Here is a 19,572-nt window from a genome sequence, read left to right on the forward strand (position 1 = left end):
CAAATGTACTTACTTCATACTTCAGACAAATACAGAAACCAGGAGCTATAGCTTAGGTAAGATCACTGTCTTATAGCAAGGGTATGAAGCACAAAGAAGAAATATACATTCATATCTGTTAATGAGAAAAAACAAAGATTCCCATTTTGAGTTCTATTACCTTGTAAAAGAAGGAAGTTTTTATGTACTCTGAATGACAGTGTCAAACATAATGCAAGATTATGAGCCATTTACAGTAACTGTGTGTCTTAGTGACAGTAACTATACATAGAAAAGAGAATATGATTAAATGTTTATTATGATTATCTAAATATACTGTATTTTTAAAAATTTGAAGTGTGTATCTAAAAGGTTAAAATGTACCCCAAAACCATGCATATTCTATTTTCTTTTCTGACAATCTGCATTAGGCCTGGGTCTAGGATCTCATAATATCAAGGAAAGGACTGGAGATGAACAAGAAGCCTGGAATAAGACTTGAAAAATAGAGCTACAACCAGGCAAACAGGAAAGTCTTTAAAAAGTGAATTTATATACATTGAACACTGACCTATTCCTTTGATATGTGTGTGTTTTTTAAAAGTTCATTTAGCTTAGCTGAATCCACCTCAGTTAGTAACATAATACCTATGACTTCTTCCATCTTGCAAAGTTAAAGTTTCAAAGAACTTTAAAGAAATAACTGTGAGAAAGGATAGGTCCAAGGAGGCTAAGTAACCCAAGATGGCACTCTAGACAAACAATCCATATTTTAAATTTTTTAAAGTCATGTTTACAAAGGTAAATGATTCACCTTACTCTTTATACCTCACTAATGGAGGAAAGTGGAACAAGACTACAACGGTCAACTTCACTGGTCTTAATAATAGTGATTTAGATGTTTCTATATACACATATATGTGAAAACATACGACTTAAAACAGTTATCAGATTAAAAACGGATATTCGATTCAATTTTGCAACAACTGGATAAGAATGCACGGATAGGATACACTTTATGTCTAATCACATGAAGAGGTAAGCAGTATGTAAGGGAGCATCTGTAGTTTGGAGAGTCAATCTGGGTCAATCAAGTCCAAAAAGCTTTATCTTTCTCAGTAATTGGCTTTGATCTCAGTTGTAAGTGTCTCCACATGCAACCTTCTATCAACAGTATAGTCATGGACGATAATCAGGTCAAGAAGCATAATGTACATTATGTGATTTCAGCAATATTTAATATGGCAAACTTTTTACTGCATACTGAGAATGTCGCAAAAATGTGTCAGTAAATGCACTTCCTGAAAAAGATAAAAATCTATTTTGTGGATGCCTTCGAAAACTCTTTTCTATCATTCTAATAAGTTGTGTTCACATACAGTCTGATCTGCAGCTGAACAAGAAGGGAGAGGTTTTCTCAAATGTCCAACTGACCTTGCCCCTACTAACCAACATGCACATTTCATTTAGTTGGCTCCATTCCCTCCACACTTTCTACTGTTATGTGGTCTTGTGAAATATCTCCTGCAAAATACAGGAGATATTACCAAAAGGGTTGGCCTGCATAAGAGACAGGATGTAAGTAAAGATCAGGTTTATTGACTTGTCAGTCCCTATGACATCTGTGTGTTTTTCCCTCTTCTAGGCAACCTCTGACAAACTCATACAAAAGGATGAATGATCTCCCGAACAACAGATCAAGTGTTTCTGAGTTCATCTTGCTGGGACTTTCCAATTTTCAAGAAATTCAAATATTCTTTTTTGCAATCTTCTTTCTTGTCTATGTAGCCATCATAGTAGGAAACCTCCTCATTGTGATTTCTGTGATAGTCGATAACCATCTTCACTCCCCCATGTATTTCTTTCTGGCAAATTTATCATTTTTTGACTTGTGTCTTTCTTCTGCTACGACTCCCAAAGTGATTGCAGACTTCCTTAGAAAACGCAAGACCATCTCCTTGTGGGGCTGCATGGCCCAGATGTTTTTTGTACACTTCTTTGGGGGTGGAGAGATGTCTCTTCTGATAGCTATGGCCATGGATAGGTATGTTGCAATATGCAAACCCTTGCACTATAAGACCATCATGAATCGCAGGGTGCTCATTGTGTTTCTACTGCTCTCGTGGGCAATTGGGTTCACACATACCACAAGCCAGATGGTTTTCACTGCAGGTTTACCTTTCTGTGGTCCTAATGTTGTGGACAGCATTTTCTGTGACCTTCCCCTGGTCATCAAGCTTGCCTGCACAGACATCTATATCCTAGAACTGTTGGTGATTGCTAACAGTGGACTCCTGTCCCTGGTCTGCTTCATTCTCTTGCTCATATCCTACGTTATCATGCTGGTCACCATCTGGCAGCACTCCTCCAGTGCATCCTCCAAGGCAGTGTCCACACTATCTGCTCACATTACTGTGGTCACTCTCTTCTTTGGTCCCACTATCTTTATCTATGCTTTCCCATTCAATAGTTACTCTGTAGATAAGTTTCTTTCTGTGTTTTACTCTATAATCACCCCTCTCCTTAATCCAATTATTTATACTCTGAGAAATCAGGAAATGAAAGCAGCCATTAAGAGACTCAGCAGCCAGCATCTTGGTTCCTGGCTCACTTCCTAAGTAATGCCTATAACAACTGATTGATTGTGGTCTCTGCTATTTGGGGATTTTGAGTCTTTAATATTTATTGGAATAATTACAATGAAAATATTAAATACTATTTCCCTCAAAATTCATAGAGTTACTAATGTCAGTTTTATTAAAAATTTAATGGAAAATGTTCATAACATGATTCAATACCTAAATAAATGTGCATTAATTCCTTGTACTTCCTTGTCTTAGAGTTCAAGGAAACAACCCCGGTGAATGTTTAAAATACCTAACCATAAATATTCTTACAAAAATTTTATAAAGTTTTAATGGCTCAGTATGTAAAAATAGGTAACATTTCTATGACAACACACTATATGGTGTTTAGTATCAATTTTTTTTCCTAAAACTGTATTTAGTAACTTAATAGGTGTTAAAATATCTGTCAATTTTTGTCAACCATATGAATTCTTCACAGAGGAATTGTGATTTGAATGAGAGTAAGAATATCTTCTCACTATATAGCCTCACTATGCTATATATTTTGTATAAGGTAAAAATATGTCTAAAAACAAATATTTCCAACATATCTTTGAGTACTCAAATAGATTTCAATGGATCAATATCAACTGAAATATTAGAGATTAAAACCATGAACTGCTCAGAGCAGCTTGCTTTATCAGATCACATGGACACTCAATGCTTTTTTAACTGAATCCCATCATTCGTGAAACATTAAAAAAAATATCTACTAGGTACCAATCACTGTCCAAAGCAATACAGATACAGGGCTATAGATACAACGTGGTCCCTGTTCTGGAGAGAATAATAAAGGGGAGGGATCTATGTTAGGCATGGTGGTCTCAGAAGTCCACTTTAAGGGGAGACATTTATACCAACCAGTTAAGAAAGCTCTGGAATTAGAGATTTGAGCAAGGAAAAGAGCATTCGAGGCAAAAGGGCCAGTGTAAATAGACACTGTGAAATGAGAAAGAGTTTGTTAAATATTAAAGGTGGATCCTCGTGAAGGAGATTGATGAATAAAAGGGAGAAGATCTATGCTGAGATTTTATAGAAAGGAAAACCAGAATTTTCAGGCCTAGTAGATTGCTTTTTACTGTCAACATAAAGCCATTAATGTGTTTTGAGAAAAGGAAGGATGGGATCCAGCATACATCATAGGATGGCATAACTCTGTTCTCTCAAGTAGAGAATATAATGTAGCTAAAGTGAAAGTAGAGGGAATAGTTAATGGACTATTTCAGGTAGGAAGCCTGAATTTATTAATAATACAAATATTGAGTTTGTGGAATCTAGGAAGACTTCCAAAGGCATTTAGAAAACCTAAGATTATTTGAACACCTCGAGGACCAAGATGTCTTTTTTGATGTCTTTTTTACAAATTTTTAAATGTCTCAGTTTTAAAAATATTTTAATATTTTGTTTTATTATGGAAACTTTCATTTGAGTATAGTTGACAGACATATTGCATTAGTTTCAGGTGTACAACATAGCGATTTGAGAAGTGTTATATATTATGCTGCTATGAACACCAGAAATATAGCTCTGTTACAACACTATTACAATATCATTGACTATATTCTTTATGCTGTGCCTTTTATTCCTGTGACTTGTTCTTTCCATAACTGAAAACCTGTAACTCCTACTCACCCTCACCTATTTTGCCCATCCCCCCACCTGACTCACTTCTGGCAACCATCAGTTTGTTTTCTGTATTTATATGTCTAATTCTGCTTTTTGGGTTTTTGTTCATTTGTTTCATTTTTTGGATTCCACACATGACTGAAATCATATGGTATTTGTCTTTCTCTGTCTGACTCATTTCACCTAACATAATACCCTCTAGGTCCATCCATGTTGTTGCAAATGCAAGATTTCATTCTTTTTATGGCTGAGTAATATTCCATTGTGTATATATGCTATATCTTCCTTATCCATTCATCTCATGATGAATACTGGTTGCTTCCATATCTTGGCTACTGTAAATAATGCTTCAGTAAATGTAGGGGTGCATATATCTTCTCAAATTAGCATTTTCATTTTCTTTGACTAAATATTCAGCAGTGGAATTGCTGGATCATACTGTAATTCTATTTTAAATTTTTTGAGAAATCTCCATACTGTTTTCCTTAGTGGCTATACCAATTATATTCCCACCAACAGAACATGATTTCCTTATTCTCCACACCCTCACCAACTTACTGTGTTTTGTCTTTTTGATTATAGCCATCCCGACAAGTGTAAGGCGGATGATACGTCATTATGGTTTTGATTTGCATTTCCCTAATGATTAGTAATATTGGGCATCTTTGCATGGTTTTGATTTGCATTTCCCTAATGATTAGTAATATTGGGCATCTTTGCATGAAACTGTTGACTATCTGCATGGTTTCTTTTGAAAAATATCTATGCAGGTCCTCTGCCCACTTGTACTCAGATTGCTTGTTTTTTTGGTGTTGAATTGTATACATTCTTTATATATTTTGGCTATTAACCCCTTACTGGATATAGCACTCCCAAAAATCTTCCACCATTCAGTAAGTTACCTTTTTGTATTGCTGATAGTTTCCTTTGCTGTGCAAAAGCTTTGAAACATACCTTGAATATCAAACTCACGTATTTTCCCTTCTTATCCCCTTTCTCTTCCTTTTTATCTGCCCTACTTAAGTTTGGCCCTAGACCATGTACTTCTAACAGTTCAGCTTTATTTTGAAAAATTCTATGTGTACCATCCTTACCAACTGATTTGGGTAATCAAGTCAGGACATCCAATATTGTTCTAATATTATCTTCCTAATTTCTACATTAAAGAATCCTTTTCTTTCTTGCAAACATCTCAAATGACATGCTAAAGCGTGGCATATATCTCCTCAGGAGAAATATTTTTAAAAGACTTATTTTTCACGGCAATTTTAATTGCTAATGGCTGCATGGGTAAAATAAATTTTAAAAAATGTAACTAGATTGAATTTAAACAAACAAACAAAAAAAATCCCTAGGCTCAGTCAAAAAGAGTGAGAAATCTATTAGAAATGTCTTCTATGGGATTTGGAGATGAATGTGGCACCACATTTATCATCCATTTACTCCCCTCACTTTCCTGTCATCTTTTGAAGAGCATTCCAATTAGACAAACATGGAAGAATTACAGTACGAGGAAACACAGAAAAATTTCTGTAGCAAATGAACTTATGTGCAACCATACATCGTTACACTGCTAGCCTTTAGTATTTTACTTATCTATGTTGTTTTACTATAAAAGTTTTGCTATAGTTATCTCCATGATCTTCCTTTCATAAGTCTTGAGTCATCATCAAGTTCTACATAATTGTAAAGGACTACAGAATTCTAAATCTTTAGAATGGTTGATTGCTAAACTCCACTAACTAATCATTTATTGCTTACCATGATGAAAGCCTCTCCTTCCCCATTCTTGTGTGTGCCAGTTCATTTGCTCTCTTACTCTCTTTCCTCTCTCTCTTCTCTCCCCTTCTATGATAAAATGAGATTTTTTTTCTGCTAAAAACTGGTCTATAGAATATGAATTTCCATATATGCCTTGCTCAGTGTAGACTATTTTTACCTGAATAAATGCATTCAATTACTAATTATAAATACTTAGATTGATGAAATCTAATTAATAGAATTATAATTTCCTCAAGTCTATCATTTATGATAGATCATTTTCTATAAATGTGCTCATCCTTCCCCAACCAAAACACTTGAGTTAGTGCTTTTTCTGGAAAGCACTTTCTAGAGAAAATTCACATGGCTGATACACTTGGCGAATTCAAAATCCACTTAAATAATGAGAGTAGTCCTTGTTCTGAACTCTTGGGAACACTAGCACGTTTAATAATTCCCTTTGGGGAATTGATTAACAGCCTGCATCTTATTTATGTTTCTTGTCGTTTTTTTCTTTTTTTTTCTGTACCTGCAAATTATCGTTCTGTATATTCATGAAGGCAGAAAAGATAAACGATATATATTCAGGATCTAGCTGTATCTGCATGTCTTCGAAGAGGCCACTCCTCAGAACTGGTAGGTTTAAATAGCAGTGCTAACAAAAACTGCGACTGTATACTTTAATAAAGGAGGGGCTGTTTTGTAAGGAACTTAGAACTGATCATGACGGCAATAGTAAAAGATAATTCTGGTCAACTAGCAACGGAACAATGTATCTAGTTTCAGTAAGAATAAAAGCTACGTTCCTGATTTGAAGGGTCAGTTTTATAGTTCGAGTTTGTATTTTGGGAATATAAACTTAAATTAGTTATCCCTGTGGGATAAAAAGACAAAATAATTTAGAATATTAAAATGATGGAAAAATTAGGTGCTTCCTTGACTAAGTATAGAATCTGTGATAGTCTGAAACACAAAATAAAAAAGTCTCATATCAAGAAAATGAGAAACATTGATTTCATATTAATTTACTTATCTATGTTATTATTTTCCTACACTGAGTATTTATTTCAACACAGAAAACACATGAAATAAGTGTGATAAATGATTAATTTAAATCAATCTAAAAAAATTTCCCCTCAAGTACACTTATTTTGTTCATTGAAGTCATATAACCTTTCATTCAATATAACTACCTAATTGCACTGTTAATAAATTTTTTTGGGGTAATTTTGCAACCCAAGCACTATTTCCTATTCTTTTAAACCCACTGGCCTTTTTTCTACCAACATTTAAAGCAATTAATTTTAATATTTTAAACTTGATCAATATATGCGAACAAAGCCCTTTATGCATCTATAATGCTAAGCCATTTTCTATTAAGCTTATTTTTTAATTAGAAAATATTTATAATGGTTATTCTGACAGCAAATAGGACTTTAACACTCCAAACATTTTTTGTGGTGAGTGAGTATTACCTGTGCCTGGGTTATCTAATCTATACATGACTTAATCCTCTCATAAAAAAGATTCATAAAAAACCCTCAAGATCAATAAAAACTGTAGTTTTTATTCTTAATAAAAGAACTGTCAGTTATGTATTTCCACATACACTGTTTAAGTGCTTTTGTGTAAATGTATAGAAAAGACTTTATTACTAAATATAGACACACAGTATTGGACATCCCATAGCATTTTTTTCCTCAGGCAAGCAACCACAGTTGAAAACAGTGCACTAATTTTTCATCCTTAAGCCACATAAATGTCACAGAAAGAGCTAGGCTCTCCAGTCCCATGTTATGCATCCCATTCTCAAAGTTCCTGCTAGAGAGAAACCAAACCATGCTTGATTCATTTTTTTAAATAAAATTTTCAGTGTGGTTGGCTTTGCTTTTTTGATTCACATTTATTCAACTATTTTTCATTCCTCTTCAGTTCACTGTATTTGTATAATATATACCACTCAAAGGTTTGAATTTTCCATTTGAGGTTTAACTGTGGCCTAAGTCAGGAAGAATTTTCTTTTTCATACTCTAACTTATTTTTACTTGTGTCTGAGTAGAAAAAATAAATATTTTGAAGATATTTCACTATATGTACAAATTGTCATATTGAATGATTTCATTGATAATTACATATTTGACTCCATCTACATGTACACTTCGCTAGATATATTTTATAAAGAGGCTCAAAAACTCCAAAAAATCCTAAATTAATAAATATTGGTTTTTGCTTATAATTTTCCAATTTTACTTATTAAACTATGAAAATTACTTTTATAATTCTCAAGATTTTTCCTTTAGTATTTTGAGACTGAGGACTGCATAGTGTTGAAACTATGCATAACTAGTATGTGACTCAATTACGATATGATATAGAATACCAATGCTGATAATAAATCTTTACAATGAAGACAACTAGGTAATTATATCATTTAAATTTAATGGAGAAAAACATATTCATTTAGACTAAGTCTTCTTTACCAAGTCTTCCATAGTAAAATTATTCTGTGGTTCTTATTGGTTTGGGTGTATTTATAGTCATCAGAAAATGAGATAATGCTAAGGACAGAATTTTGTGAATGCACATACATAGTACCTATGGGTATACAATGAAATACGCAAATATATTCCATATATGTTATCCTTGGGAGTCTCATAACAATCTGGGAGGTTGAAGAGTAGGTATTACTTTATGTTTATAGAAAAATAGATCAATGTTCAAAGGAGTTAGGAGTATATTTCCCTAGTAAATGTAGAGGCCTAGGACTAGAATGTAAATCTTGACTCTTGGTTGAAGGTCCCCCCCCCATTCTGATAGTTGGGCTAAACAATAACATCTGAATATTTCATGAACTATTAAGCCAAACAATGTATATTCAGAGTAGATTCTCCACAATCTGTTCTGGGGCTCCAAAACCAGAACATGGTATATGTATTTGTGTTTATGTGTGTATGTGCGATTCTGTATCTTCATCTGTGTGTTTGGTGTGTATCACTAATGGTTTTTCAAAAAGAAGAAAACTGGAGAAAAAAAAAGTTGGGACTGAAAGATCTAAATCAAAATGAAAAAGTACATAAAAGTGATCCATCAGTGTCAGCTCAATATGGGAACACACACAAAGTACAAGTGTCAAAGATATATGAGCCAGTCTAAGAGTCAAGAATCAGTCTGCACACAAGTATGAAATACCAGAGGAAAGCACTGGGTACAAAGAAGATAAGCTTGTAGGAACCAAGGAAACATAAACACTGCTTGTAAAAAATCTGCTGATTGGTCATAGTCCATCTATAAGCTGAAAGCAAAGGGACAAGAAAGCAAACCCCAGCCGAGAACCCAGCAACAAGAGATTGATGCAAATAGGCAAAAAGGCCAAACAGCCAAGGTCAGCAGTTTTGTCCAGAAACCAAAGTATTTAAGATAAAGAGTACTACAGAAGAACAAAGAGGAGGTAGTGGTAGTGGAGGAGGAGGAAGTAGAGGAGGAGGTGGAAGAGGTGGAGGAGGCAGAGGAGGTGGAGGAGGAGGAGGATGAGGAGGAGGAGGAGAAAGGGAGAGAGGGAAAAAAAAAGGCAGGAAAGAAACAAGGAGGGGAAAGAGGGGAAAAAGGGGGAAGAGGTGAGAGGGGAGGGGAAGGGAGGAGAGAGGAGGAAAAGGGAGGGGAGGGAAAAAGGAGAAAGGAAAAAGGAAAGGAGGGGGAAGGAGAGGAGGCAGAGAAGAGAGGAGAAGAACCTGTACACTGAGAAATATTTATGTTCCTGAGCAGAAACTAGGAAGCTTATTTTATGATGTTTTTTGTGGGGGAGGGTAAGAACATATGGCAGGCTGTAGCCAGTTTAAAGCTTCAGGAAGAATTTGCTAAATTCCTAAAGTTATTTGCTGAGTAGGAATATAATTCAAGTCAAATACACATATCTGAATATTTCAAATTACAGCAGGGGAAAGGGGTAAAAGATCAAATAATAAGCACCACAGTTATATGACTATATTACTATATACGTGAACTAACTCATTTGACTAATGGTCATTTGGCTCTTGGGCTCCTTGACCCATTGAACTCATGGTTCATAAACTCATGATAAAAACAACAAATCAATATGGAGACACAATCTATGACTGCAAACTATGTTTATAAAATTTTACAATAAACTTCTCATCTTTTTTGACTTTCTGATTGAAAAAAATACAGTAATGTGAATGTTGCATGTATTAAAATGTACTTTTCAGAAATGTCTATATTATCTTTCTACATGAATCAAATACTACTTTCTATATGGTCATATCTTCAAAACTATCACAGATTAAATTGTCATTTTTTTCAGATTTTCTACATTTTAATGACTTTCTGAAAACCCCTACACAGACTAGATGGATATGATAAATAGCTCAATGGTAACGGACTTTGTTTTGTTAGGTCTCACCAACACTTGGGAACTTGAAATTTTCTTTTTTTTCATATTTTTGTTGGCCTATGTAGCAATTATGGCAGGAAACCTTCTCATTGTGGTCACCGTAACCTTTGACTCACTTCTGTACTCCACACCAATGTACTTCCTCCTTGGAAATCTCTCCTTCCTGGATATGTCTATTTCCACCATCACAACCCCTAAGATGGTCACAGATTTCCTCAGGGAGAATAAAACTATTTCTTTGTGGGGCTGTATGGCTCAGATGTTCTTCCTCCACCTTTTAGGCGGTGGTGAGATGACTCTTCTCATAGTCATGGCTGTTGATCGGTACATTGCAATATGCAAACCTCTTCATTACACATCCATCATGAATCGCCAGGTCCTCGTGGGCTCTGTGCTGCTATCATGGGCTGTTGGTTTTGTGCATACCATGAGCCAGATGGTTTTTACTATCACCTTGCCCTTTTGTGGCCCCAACATAGTGGACGATATTTTTTGTGACCTTCCCCGCGTTCTAAAACTTGCCTGCACTGAGACCTACGTTCTGGAGTTGCTGGTAACTGTTGACAGTGGTCTGCTGTCTTTCATCTGTTTCATACTCCTGCTCATTTCCTACACTGTCATTCTGGTAAGTGTCCGACGTCGATCCTCTGGTGGACTCTCCAAGGCTCTGTCCACACTGTCTGCTCACATTACAGTGGTCACTCTGTTCTTTGGGCCAATTATCTTCATTTATGCTTGGCCATTCAGTGGCTTTTCAGTGGATAAGTTTCTTTCTGTGTTTTATTCAATTATTACACCTTTACTGAACCCCATCATTTATACTCTAAGAAATCAGGAGATGAAAGCAGCCATTAGTAGACTGAGGACCAAACACATTCTCAGAATAAATTTGTATTAATTTGTTTTGTTTGTATATTTTTTAATATATTCATAATGTATATTGAAATTATCAAATGTCTGTTCCATCATTACATTTATATGACACATTTGGTTTTTTTTGCAAATATACTTATTTTAGTTGAAATTTAATTCAGAGTTAATATTTTTAATGTAATAAAGAATTAAATAGAAAAAGAAAAAACTGGCTCGCTAACTATAGTTGGAAACCCAGAAATGTTCAAGACTAAATTCCATTAAGTAAAGATAAATCAAGGTCCGGGAGCATACAAAGTGTTGTAGGGATCTCCTGGGTCACACTGGGAGAGAAAGTCCCCCTTCCTGAAGTACATTTGGAAGGAGGTATATTGTTTCTCCAAAGACAAAAGACCTTGCAGGTGCCAGCAAACAGTCTTTCATTGGCAGGGGACAGAGGCGTGCACAGAGGTTGGATAACCTGGTCACTGCTTTTTGTTGTGCTACACCATAGATTCTGTGTACTGCACAGGAGTGGAACTGTTTTGTTTTGTTTTGTTTTGTTTTTTTGTTTTTTTGAGATAAAGGACACCAGACACAGCCTGGGGAGGCTCTTCTCTGGAGGAAAGGAATGGATCTATACGGTGCCAGGTCCCTTAAGATTTGGAATCTTGAATCCCGGCTGCAGGCCAAAGATAAACGGCAGGAGAGTTGTAGTGCTGGGTGCACTGATGGCCTTCGCTATTCTTTGAGGGTTTCCTGAACAGCAGTGGGTGTGAGACCCCCTGTCTGGGGTCAAGAGAGTGGGATGACACCATTTCCCCCCTCACCACCAACACTGCAGGACTTCACAGAGCAACATAGCAGCCCTCAGTGAACGCGGGACCCCCTTACACCAAACTCTGGACCCCTGTGTCTCCTAAGTGCATATATCCTGGGGGAGGTCTAACTCTAAGCCAGCATGGTGGGTCTCTCCCCTGGAAGGCCAGCAAAGGCAGCACCCCTTCTCCTGCTGGATTTAAGCTTTATTTGCTTTTCTTTTTTCCAGCTCCTTTAGGTATAAGGCTAGGTTGTATATTTGAGACCTTTCTTGCTTCTTTAGGAAGGCCTGTATTACTATATACTTTCCTCTTAGGACTGCGTTTGCTGCATCCCAAAGATTTTTGACTGTCATGTTTTCATTTTCATTTGCTTCCGTATATTTTTAAAAAATTCTTTTTTAATTTCCTGCTTAACCCATTTGTTCTTTTTTTTATTTCCACTTAGATTTTTATTTTAATTTTTTCCCAGAGGTTTGATATTATTTTTTTTATTTTTTATTTAAATTCAATTAGCCAATGTATAGTACATCATTGGTTTATGATATAATGTTCAATGATTCATTAGTTGAGTATAACACCCAGTACTCATCATATCACATGCCTTCTATAATTCCTTTTTTAAAAAAATATTTTATTTATTTTTAGAGAGAGAGCACATGAGTGGGTGGAGGGGCAGAGCGAGAGGGAGAGAGAAATTCTCGAGCAGACTCTGCACTTAAGGCGCAGCCCAATATGGGGCTGGATCTCATGGCCCTGAGATCACGACCTGAGCTGAAATCAAGACTCAGACACTTAACCGACTGAGCCACTTAGGCAACCCAATTCATTCATTCTTTAGTAAGATGTTCGTTAATCTCCATGTATTTGAGGTCCTTCAATTTTTTTCTTGTGGCTGACTTCAAGTTTCTTAGCATTGTGGTCTGAAAATATGCATAGTATCATCTCAATCATTTTGTAGGGGTTGAGGCCTGATTTGAGGCCTCAAAATCACCCTACATGTGATCTATTCTGGAAAATGTTCCATGTGCACTCAAAAAGAATGTGTATTCTGCTGCTTTAGGATGAAATGCTCTGTATATATCTGTTAATCTGGTCCACCGTGTCATTCAAAGTCCTTGTTTCCTCTTTGATCTTCCACTTAATTTGTCCATTTCTATGAGAGGGGTGTTAAAATCCCCTACTATTATTGTATTATTATTAATGAATTTGTTATTAATTGATTTATATATTTGGCTGCTCCCAAGTTAGGGGCATAAATATTTACAATTGCTAGATCTTCTTGTTGGATAGACCCCTTTATTACGATATAGTGCCCTTCTTCATCTCTTATTAAAGTCTTTGGTTTAAAAATCTAGTTTGTCTGATATAAGGATGGATACCCCAGCTTTCTTTTGATGTCCATTAGCATGATGAATGGTTCTCAACTTTCAATCTGGAGGTGTCTTTGGGTCTAAAATGAGTCTCTTGTAAGCAGCATATTGATGGGTCTTGTTTTTTGCTTGTGTGTTTTTTAATCCATTCTGATGCCCTGTATCTTTTGATTGGAGGATTTAGTTCATTTACATTCAGAGTAATTATTGAAATATATGAATTTTGTGCCAATATATTACCTCTAAAGTTGCTCCTCCTGTAGACTGGTGTCTCTGTTCCTTTCTGGTCTTTGTTACTTTTGGACTCTCTTTCCTGCTCAAAGTGTCCCCTTTAATATTTCTTGAAGTCTGGTTTAGAGTTCACAAACTCCTTTAGTTTTTGCTTATCTTGGAAAGTCTTTCTCTCTCCTTCTATTCTGAATCACAGCGTGCTTGCTGGATAAAGTATTCTTGGCTGCATATTTTTCCTATTTAGCACCTCAAATATATTATGCCACTTGTCTTCTGCCTTGCTAGGTCTCTAGGGACAGGTCTGCTGCTGGCCTTATGTATCTACCCTTCTAAGTTAAGGACTTTTTCTCCATAGCTGCTTTCAGGATTCTCTATCTTTGTATTTTGCAAGTTTCACTATAGTATGTCACGGTGTTGACTTGTTTTTGTTGATTTTAAGGGGAGCTCTCTGTGTGCTTTTAGACTTGAATGACTGTTTCCTTCCCCAGATTAGAGATGTTCTCAGCTATTATCTGTTCAAATAAACCTTCTGCTCTTTCCCCCCACCCCGGCTCTTCCTCTTCTGTAACTCTTATAATACAGGTATTGCTCTATGGAATCAATGAGTTCCCTAAGTCTACCTTCATGATCTAATACCTTTCTTTCCCTCTTCCTTTCAGCTTCATTATTTTCCACAATTTTATCTTCTCTATCACCACCTATCCTCTCCTCTGCTTCTTCAATCCTTGTCGTGATTCTATCCTGTCTGTTTCGCATCCTACTTATAGCAATTTTTAATTTCAGCCTCACTAGTTTTTAGGATTTTGTCTCTCCAGCTAGGGTTTCTCTGCTGTCTTCTGTGCTTTTTTCAAGTTCAGCTAGTCATCTTATTAACTGTTGTTCTAAATTCTTGTTCAGATATATTGCTTATATCTGTTTTGAGCAAGTCCCTAGCTATGAGATCTTCCTGACCTTTCTTTTGGGAAGAATTCTTCTGTCTTGTCATTTTGGCTAAGTTTCTATCTTTTGCATGTTATGAAAGCTTGTTATGTTTCCTGAACCTCAGAGTAATGCTATATTAAAAAGAGGTCATACTCTGTCCAGGGCCTGACACTTCGGGAAGTGTTTCTGGTGTATGCTGTGTGCACTCTGATATTGTGTTTTGGCTACTCTTTCTCACTGCTCTGTCCTCTACAGAACTTCTCCTTGCTTATAGTGGGGAGCGTTTGGACCTTTAACTAGGTGTGCTTTGATCTGTTCATTAATATAAGTCTTGCATCTGCCACAATCTCTCCCTCCAATTGTGCAGATACCTTTCTTAATCCTCAAATCATATTACTAGTTGTTCAAAATAATTTGATGTTGATCCAGCTGTGTTCAAGGGACAAGGAAAGCTCAGGGTCCCCCTAGTACCACACCATTTAACTCCTCCTCTCCTACTATTTTTTTCTGAATTCTTGACTGCAATTCTCTTCAAATAGTCACTTATTCTAAATGTATTTACTATTTCCCTTTAAATATGCCAATTTCTTTATAAAATAGGAACCACTGTTCTATGAATGTACATGATTTAATTTACAAAATGCCGTTCTATGTCCTTTCGCTCTAAACACAATTCATATTGCTTTATAGAAAGACAGTTCTTAATTCAAAGCATTGCTATTATTTCGTAGTACAAATAAACTAATTTTACTGTCTATTCACCAAATGATGGGACAGCTAAACTGCTTATGATTTCCTATTACTATAAATGATTTCATGATTAATTGTCCAATAGCCCTATGTACGTTTAAGAATTTCTCTAAGATAAATACCCAGAAGGACAAGAAAGCGTTTATCCACTTCTCATTGGTTTCCATAAACTGCTTAAGTTCTTCTTTAATTCCCTGGTTTACTCAATCATTCTTAAGCAAGATGGTTCTTAGTTTCCAAGTGTTTGAGTTTCTTCAAAACTATTCCTTGCGATTGAGTTCCAGTTTCAACGCACTGTGGTCTGAGAATATGCAGGGAATAATCTCAGTCTTTGTTATCTGTTGAAACCTGTTTTGTGACCCAGTATATGGTCTATTCTGGAGAAAGTTCCATATGCATTCGAAAAGAATGAATATTCTCTTATTCTGGGGTGTAGTGTTCTGTATATATCTATGATCTCCATCTGTTCCAGTATACCATTCAAAGCTCTTGTTTCTTTGGTTTTCTGCTTAGGTGCTCTGTCTATTGCTGAGAGCGGAGTGTTGAGGTCCCCTACTATTAATGTATTATTACCTATATGTCTCTTTATTCTGGTTAAGAGTTGGCTTGTGTATCTAGCTTTTCCCCTGTTGGGGGCATAGATATTTATAATTGTCATATCCACTTGTTGGATACATCCTTTAAGAATAATATAGTGTCCTTTTGTATCTCTAACTACAGTCTTTAGTTTAAAATCTAATCTGTCTGATATGAAAACTGCTACCCCAGCTTTCTTTTGCAGTCCGTTGGCATGAAAAATGGTTCTCCGTCCCTTCACTTTCAGTCTGGATGTATATTTAGGTTCAAAATGAGTCTCTGGTAGACAGCATATGGATGTCATCTCTTTTTATCCAATCTGCAACCCTGTGGCATGTTATGGGAGCATTTAGCCATTCACATTGAGAGTGATTATTGAGAGGTATGATTTTAGTGATGTCATGCTGCCCGTGAAGTCTTTGTTTCTATAGATTGTGTGCTCCGGAACTCCGGTTTTCAGTCTGGTCACACACACGCTCCTGAGCTCCTGGTCTCAGTCTGTTTTCTCAGTGGCTACCAGTCAGCAAATCCGGCCCACTCCCCAATGCAGGAGGTTACTGCTTCCCAGCACCCGAACACGGTGGCTCCCTCCCCCTTCCGTTTATCTTCTGATATCTGTGCACAGAATCACAGCTCCCTGCTTCGTACCTCAATACTCAGTGCCAGAGATGTTCGTTTGTAGAGATCCAGATGTATCTTACTAGTCTCGGGCTGATTTCGTGGGTGTTCAGGATGGTCTGGTAGATATCCAGCTCAACTCAGGGGACCAGCTGAAAAAAGGTCCCCTACTCCTCCACCACCTTTTTTCTTCCTCACACCAACGGCAAATTAATATGTCCTTTCTCCATCATTTTGCTTGGCCATCACATAGGTGTGTGTGTCTGTGTATACACACACACATGCACACATATATACACTCAAGTGTATATTATATATGTATATACACATGTACATACACATAGGTACATTTCATATATGTACATACTTACATGTGTGCATGTATCTCAGAATATATATACATGCATATAAAGTATTTCAGTTTTCTACTCACTTCCATTTTTTGTCTTTCATTTTATCATTACCTTATTGTTTTGGTACCATCACTTGGCATATGGCTTAATATCTAGTTATTTTCAACTTGCAAATATCATTTTGCTTTCAGTTTCCCTACTATAATTAACACTTTTATTTTTGCTATCAATATTCAATATTGGTTTTATATGTATAGAGGTATATAGATAGGTAAATATATTAAATTATACTTACATGTATATAATTATATATCAATACAGATATATTAATATATGTTTGTTACATATGTAATACATAACATGTGTAATTTTATTTTTGAACTTTGAGAGTAAGTTATAGACATAGTGTTCTTTTACCCCTAGCTACCTCAGTGTATATTTCCTAAAACAATGTAATTCTCAAATTTGCAAATCAATATTAATATGATATGAATATCTAATCTATCAATCTTATTTAATTTTTTTTGCCAATTATGTGAATAATGTCCTTTTAGAAAAGAAAGTCTCTGGTCCAGGACCAATCCAGGACCACAACTTGTAAAATGCCATGTCTCTTTTTTTTTTTTTGCTTAAACAATTCCTCAATCTTTCTTTAACGTCCATGCCACTTACTGTTCATAGGTAACCAATCTCATTGATTAGTGGTTTGTTTCCTATGTTCCATTTTGCACAAATGTTCAGATATGTGGTTCCTTTCCCCTCATACTTTCCTTTTTGCTTGCTTCCTATACACATTATTTTGGTCTTTTCATTTAATTATGTGTCCTGAAAAAATCAGGTTATATGACCACTGTATCAGGTCATAAACATCTTCCCCTTTCTTCATCATAGCTGTGTATCTCAAAGATTCTAGTAAATATGAAAGAAAAACAGAAAAGGAACAAAGGAACACAATTCAAATGCTCTCTGGCAGCGTATCACACAACCCTATCAAGTCCTCGTTTGCCCGGGACTAAAGTATTCATGTTAGATCAGTGCTACCATATGCTTCACCAGGATATTCTCATAATTTTTATTCTAGTTTCTTAGATCATTTACTTTCTTCTCATTTCTGTGTCACTGCTCGTTTGGACCTCAATTAAAGAGCTACAGCCCCAATAGCTTGCTGTCAGCTTGTCAGAAATAAATGATTCTCTTGTTTTCATTGATTAAGCTATACCAACATTTTATATTAATTAATTCCTTACTCTCTGCTGGTGAGGTTTGACTCTGTAAATATTGATTCAAAGTACAAACACTAAAAAACTGCTTCCTATCTCTCCCATCTAACTGTAGGATGCTAACAGAAAGAGGGATTGAACCACATTTAAATTCCATGGAAGTAATCTGATCCCATTTTCCCTCGGGTAGGAAGTGACACGTTTCTACATTTATATCTGAGGTCATTGCAAATGATTTATATGTACAGACTTCTATGTTTTGTGGCTTCTTGTTTTTTGTGTGTGTGTGTTTTTTTTAAAAGATTTTCTTTATTTATTTGAAAGAGAGAGAGCTTGAGCATGAGTGGGGAGGATGGGGGAGGCAGAGGGAGAAGCAGACTCCCTGCTGAGCAGGGAGCCAGACATGGGGCTCTATCCCAGGACTGATCCCAGCACCGTTCTGATCCCAGGACCCTGGGATTATGACCTGAGGTACAGGCAGATGCTTAAATGAGTGAGCCACCCAGGCACCCCTGTTTTGTGGCTACATAAGCTCTGAACACCTTCACATTTTAGTAATCCCCCTAGCGTAACAGTGACTTGACAATGAAGGGTTTTTTAAAAAGATTTATTTCACAACCACACTCACTGACAAGGTGTAGGTACATGGCTTAGATTCCATCCATCTGATAGCTCTGTCTGTGGGAGTTTCATTTGAAAATGAGTTCTATAAATAACAAGGCTGGAAACAGTCATTCATTTTGTTTGTACCAGCAGCAACAAAATTTACTTAATATGATTATTTTACAACCAAAAATTTTTAAAAATTAATGGTCTCACAGCCACATGAGGACAAGAGAAGAAAACAAGCCGCCAGCTCTAAAAATCTCTCCAATCTCTGTAGTAGGTAGAGCTCCATCTGTCCTTTCAAAGTGTTATTGATTCTAAGATGAAACCATCACAAAACACTTTTTTGTGAAGTATTATCCTCTCAACAGACAGAATTCCCACTGGAATCACCTACTGAGGATTCCCAGAACTTACCAGCACTTATTGGACACTACCTAATAATAACAGAAACTATACTATGAAGTCCCTAGGTTGATACATCTTAGCAATCTGTTCCTTCTTAAAGAACTATGACTTCCGAAGACTCCTGGCCATCTAGCTCTTTTCCTATCTGGACACACCTGCCTATAGCTGCTTCTGAACTGGTAAGCGTACAAGATGTTGCACACATAATAAAGTCAACACATTTGCCTGTTAGGCTCACAGAAAATAGCAAATGTTAGCTGAGCTTGTTACAATCAGTAGTGAAAGGCACAGTATCAGGTTTGGGAAAATGTGTCATAGGTTTTGGAAAATGAGCCAGAAAGAAAATTTCACTCAGAGTTATGAAAATTAAGTGAGATCATTTACGTGAAGTTCCTAAAATCTACTCTGGCAAATAGCAGAACCTCAATAAGTGGCTGCATTTATT

At 36.1% G+C, this 19,572-nt stretch overlaps 2 protein-coding genes across 2 annotated transcripts; both read left to right on the plus strand.

Moving 5' to 3' along the window:
- The first annotated feature begins 1,652 nt into the window (after window positions 1-1,652).
- Window positions 1,653-2,597, plus strand: LOC123781440 (olfactory receptor 4K13-like). Its single transcript, XM_045780919.2, has one exon. It carries the CDS (start codon window positions 1,653-1,655, stop codon window positions 2,595-2,597), a length of 945 nt encoding a protein of 314 aa, XP_045636875.2.
- Window positions 2,598-10,357: 7,760 nt separating this feature from the next.
- LOC123781439 (olfactory receptor 4K13-like) lies at window positions 10,358-11,299 on the plus strand. The gene has a single exon (XM_045780917.2). The coding sequence runs from the start codon at window positions 10,358-10,360 to the stop codon at window positions 11,297-11,299; it is 942 nt and encodes a 313-aa protein (XP_045636873.2).
- Window positions 11,300-19,572: the final 8,273 nt, after the last annotated feature.

The sequence above is a fragment of the Ursus americanus genome, chromosome 34 (assembly GCF_024610735.1).
Source record: "Ursus americanus isolate L20-20 chromosome 34, mUrsAme1.1.p, whole genome shotgun sequence".
NCBI lineage: Eukaryota > Metazoa > Chordata > Mammalia > Carnivora > Ursidae > Ursus > Ursus americanus.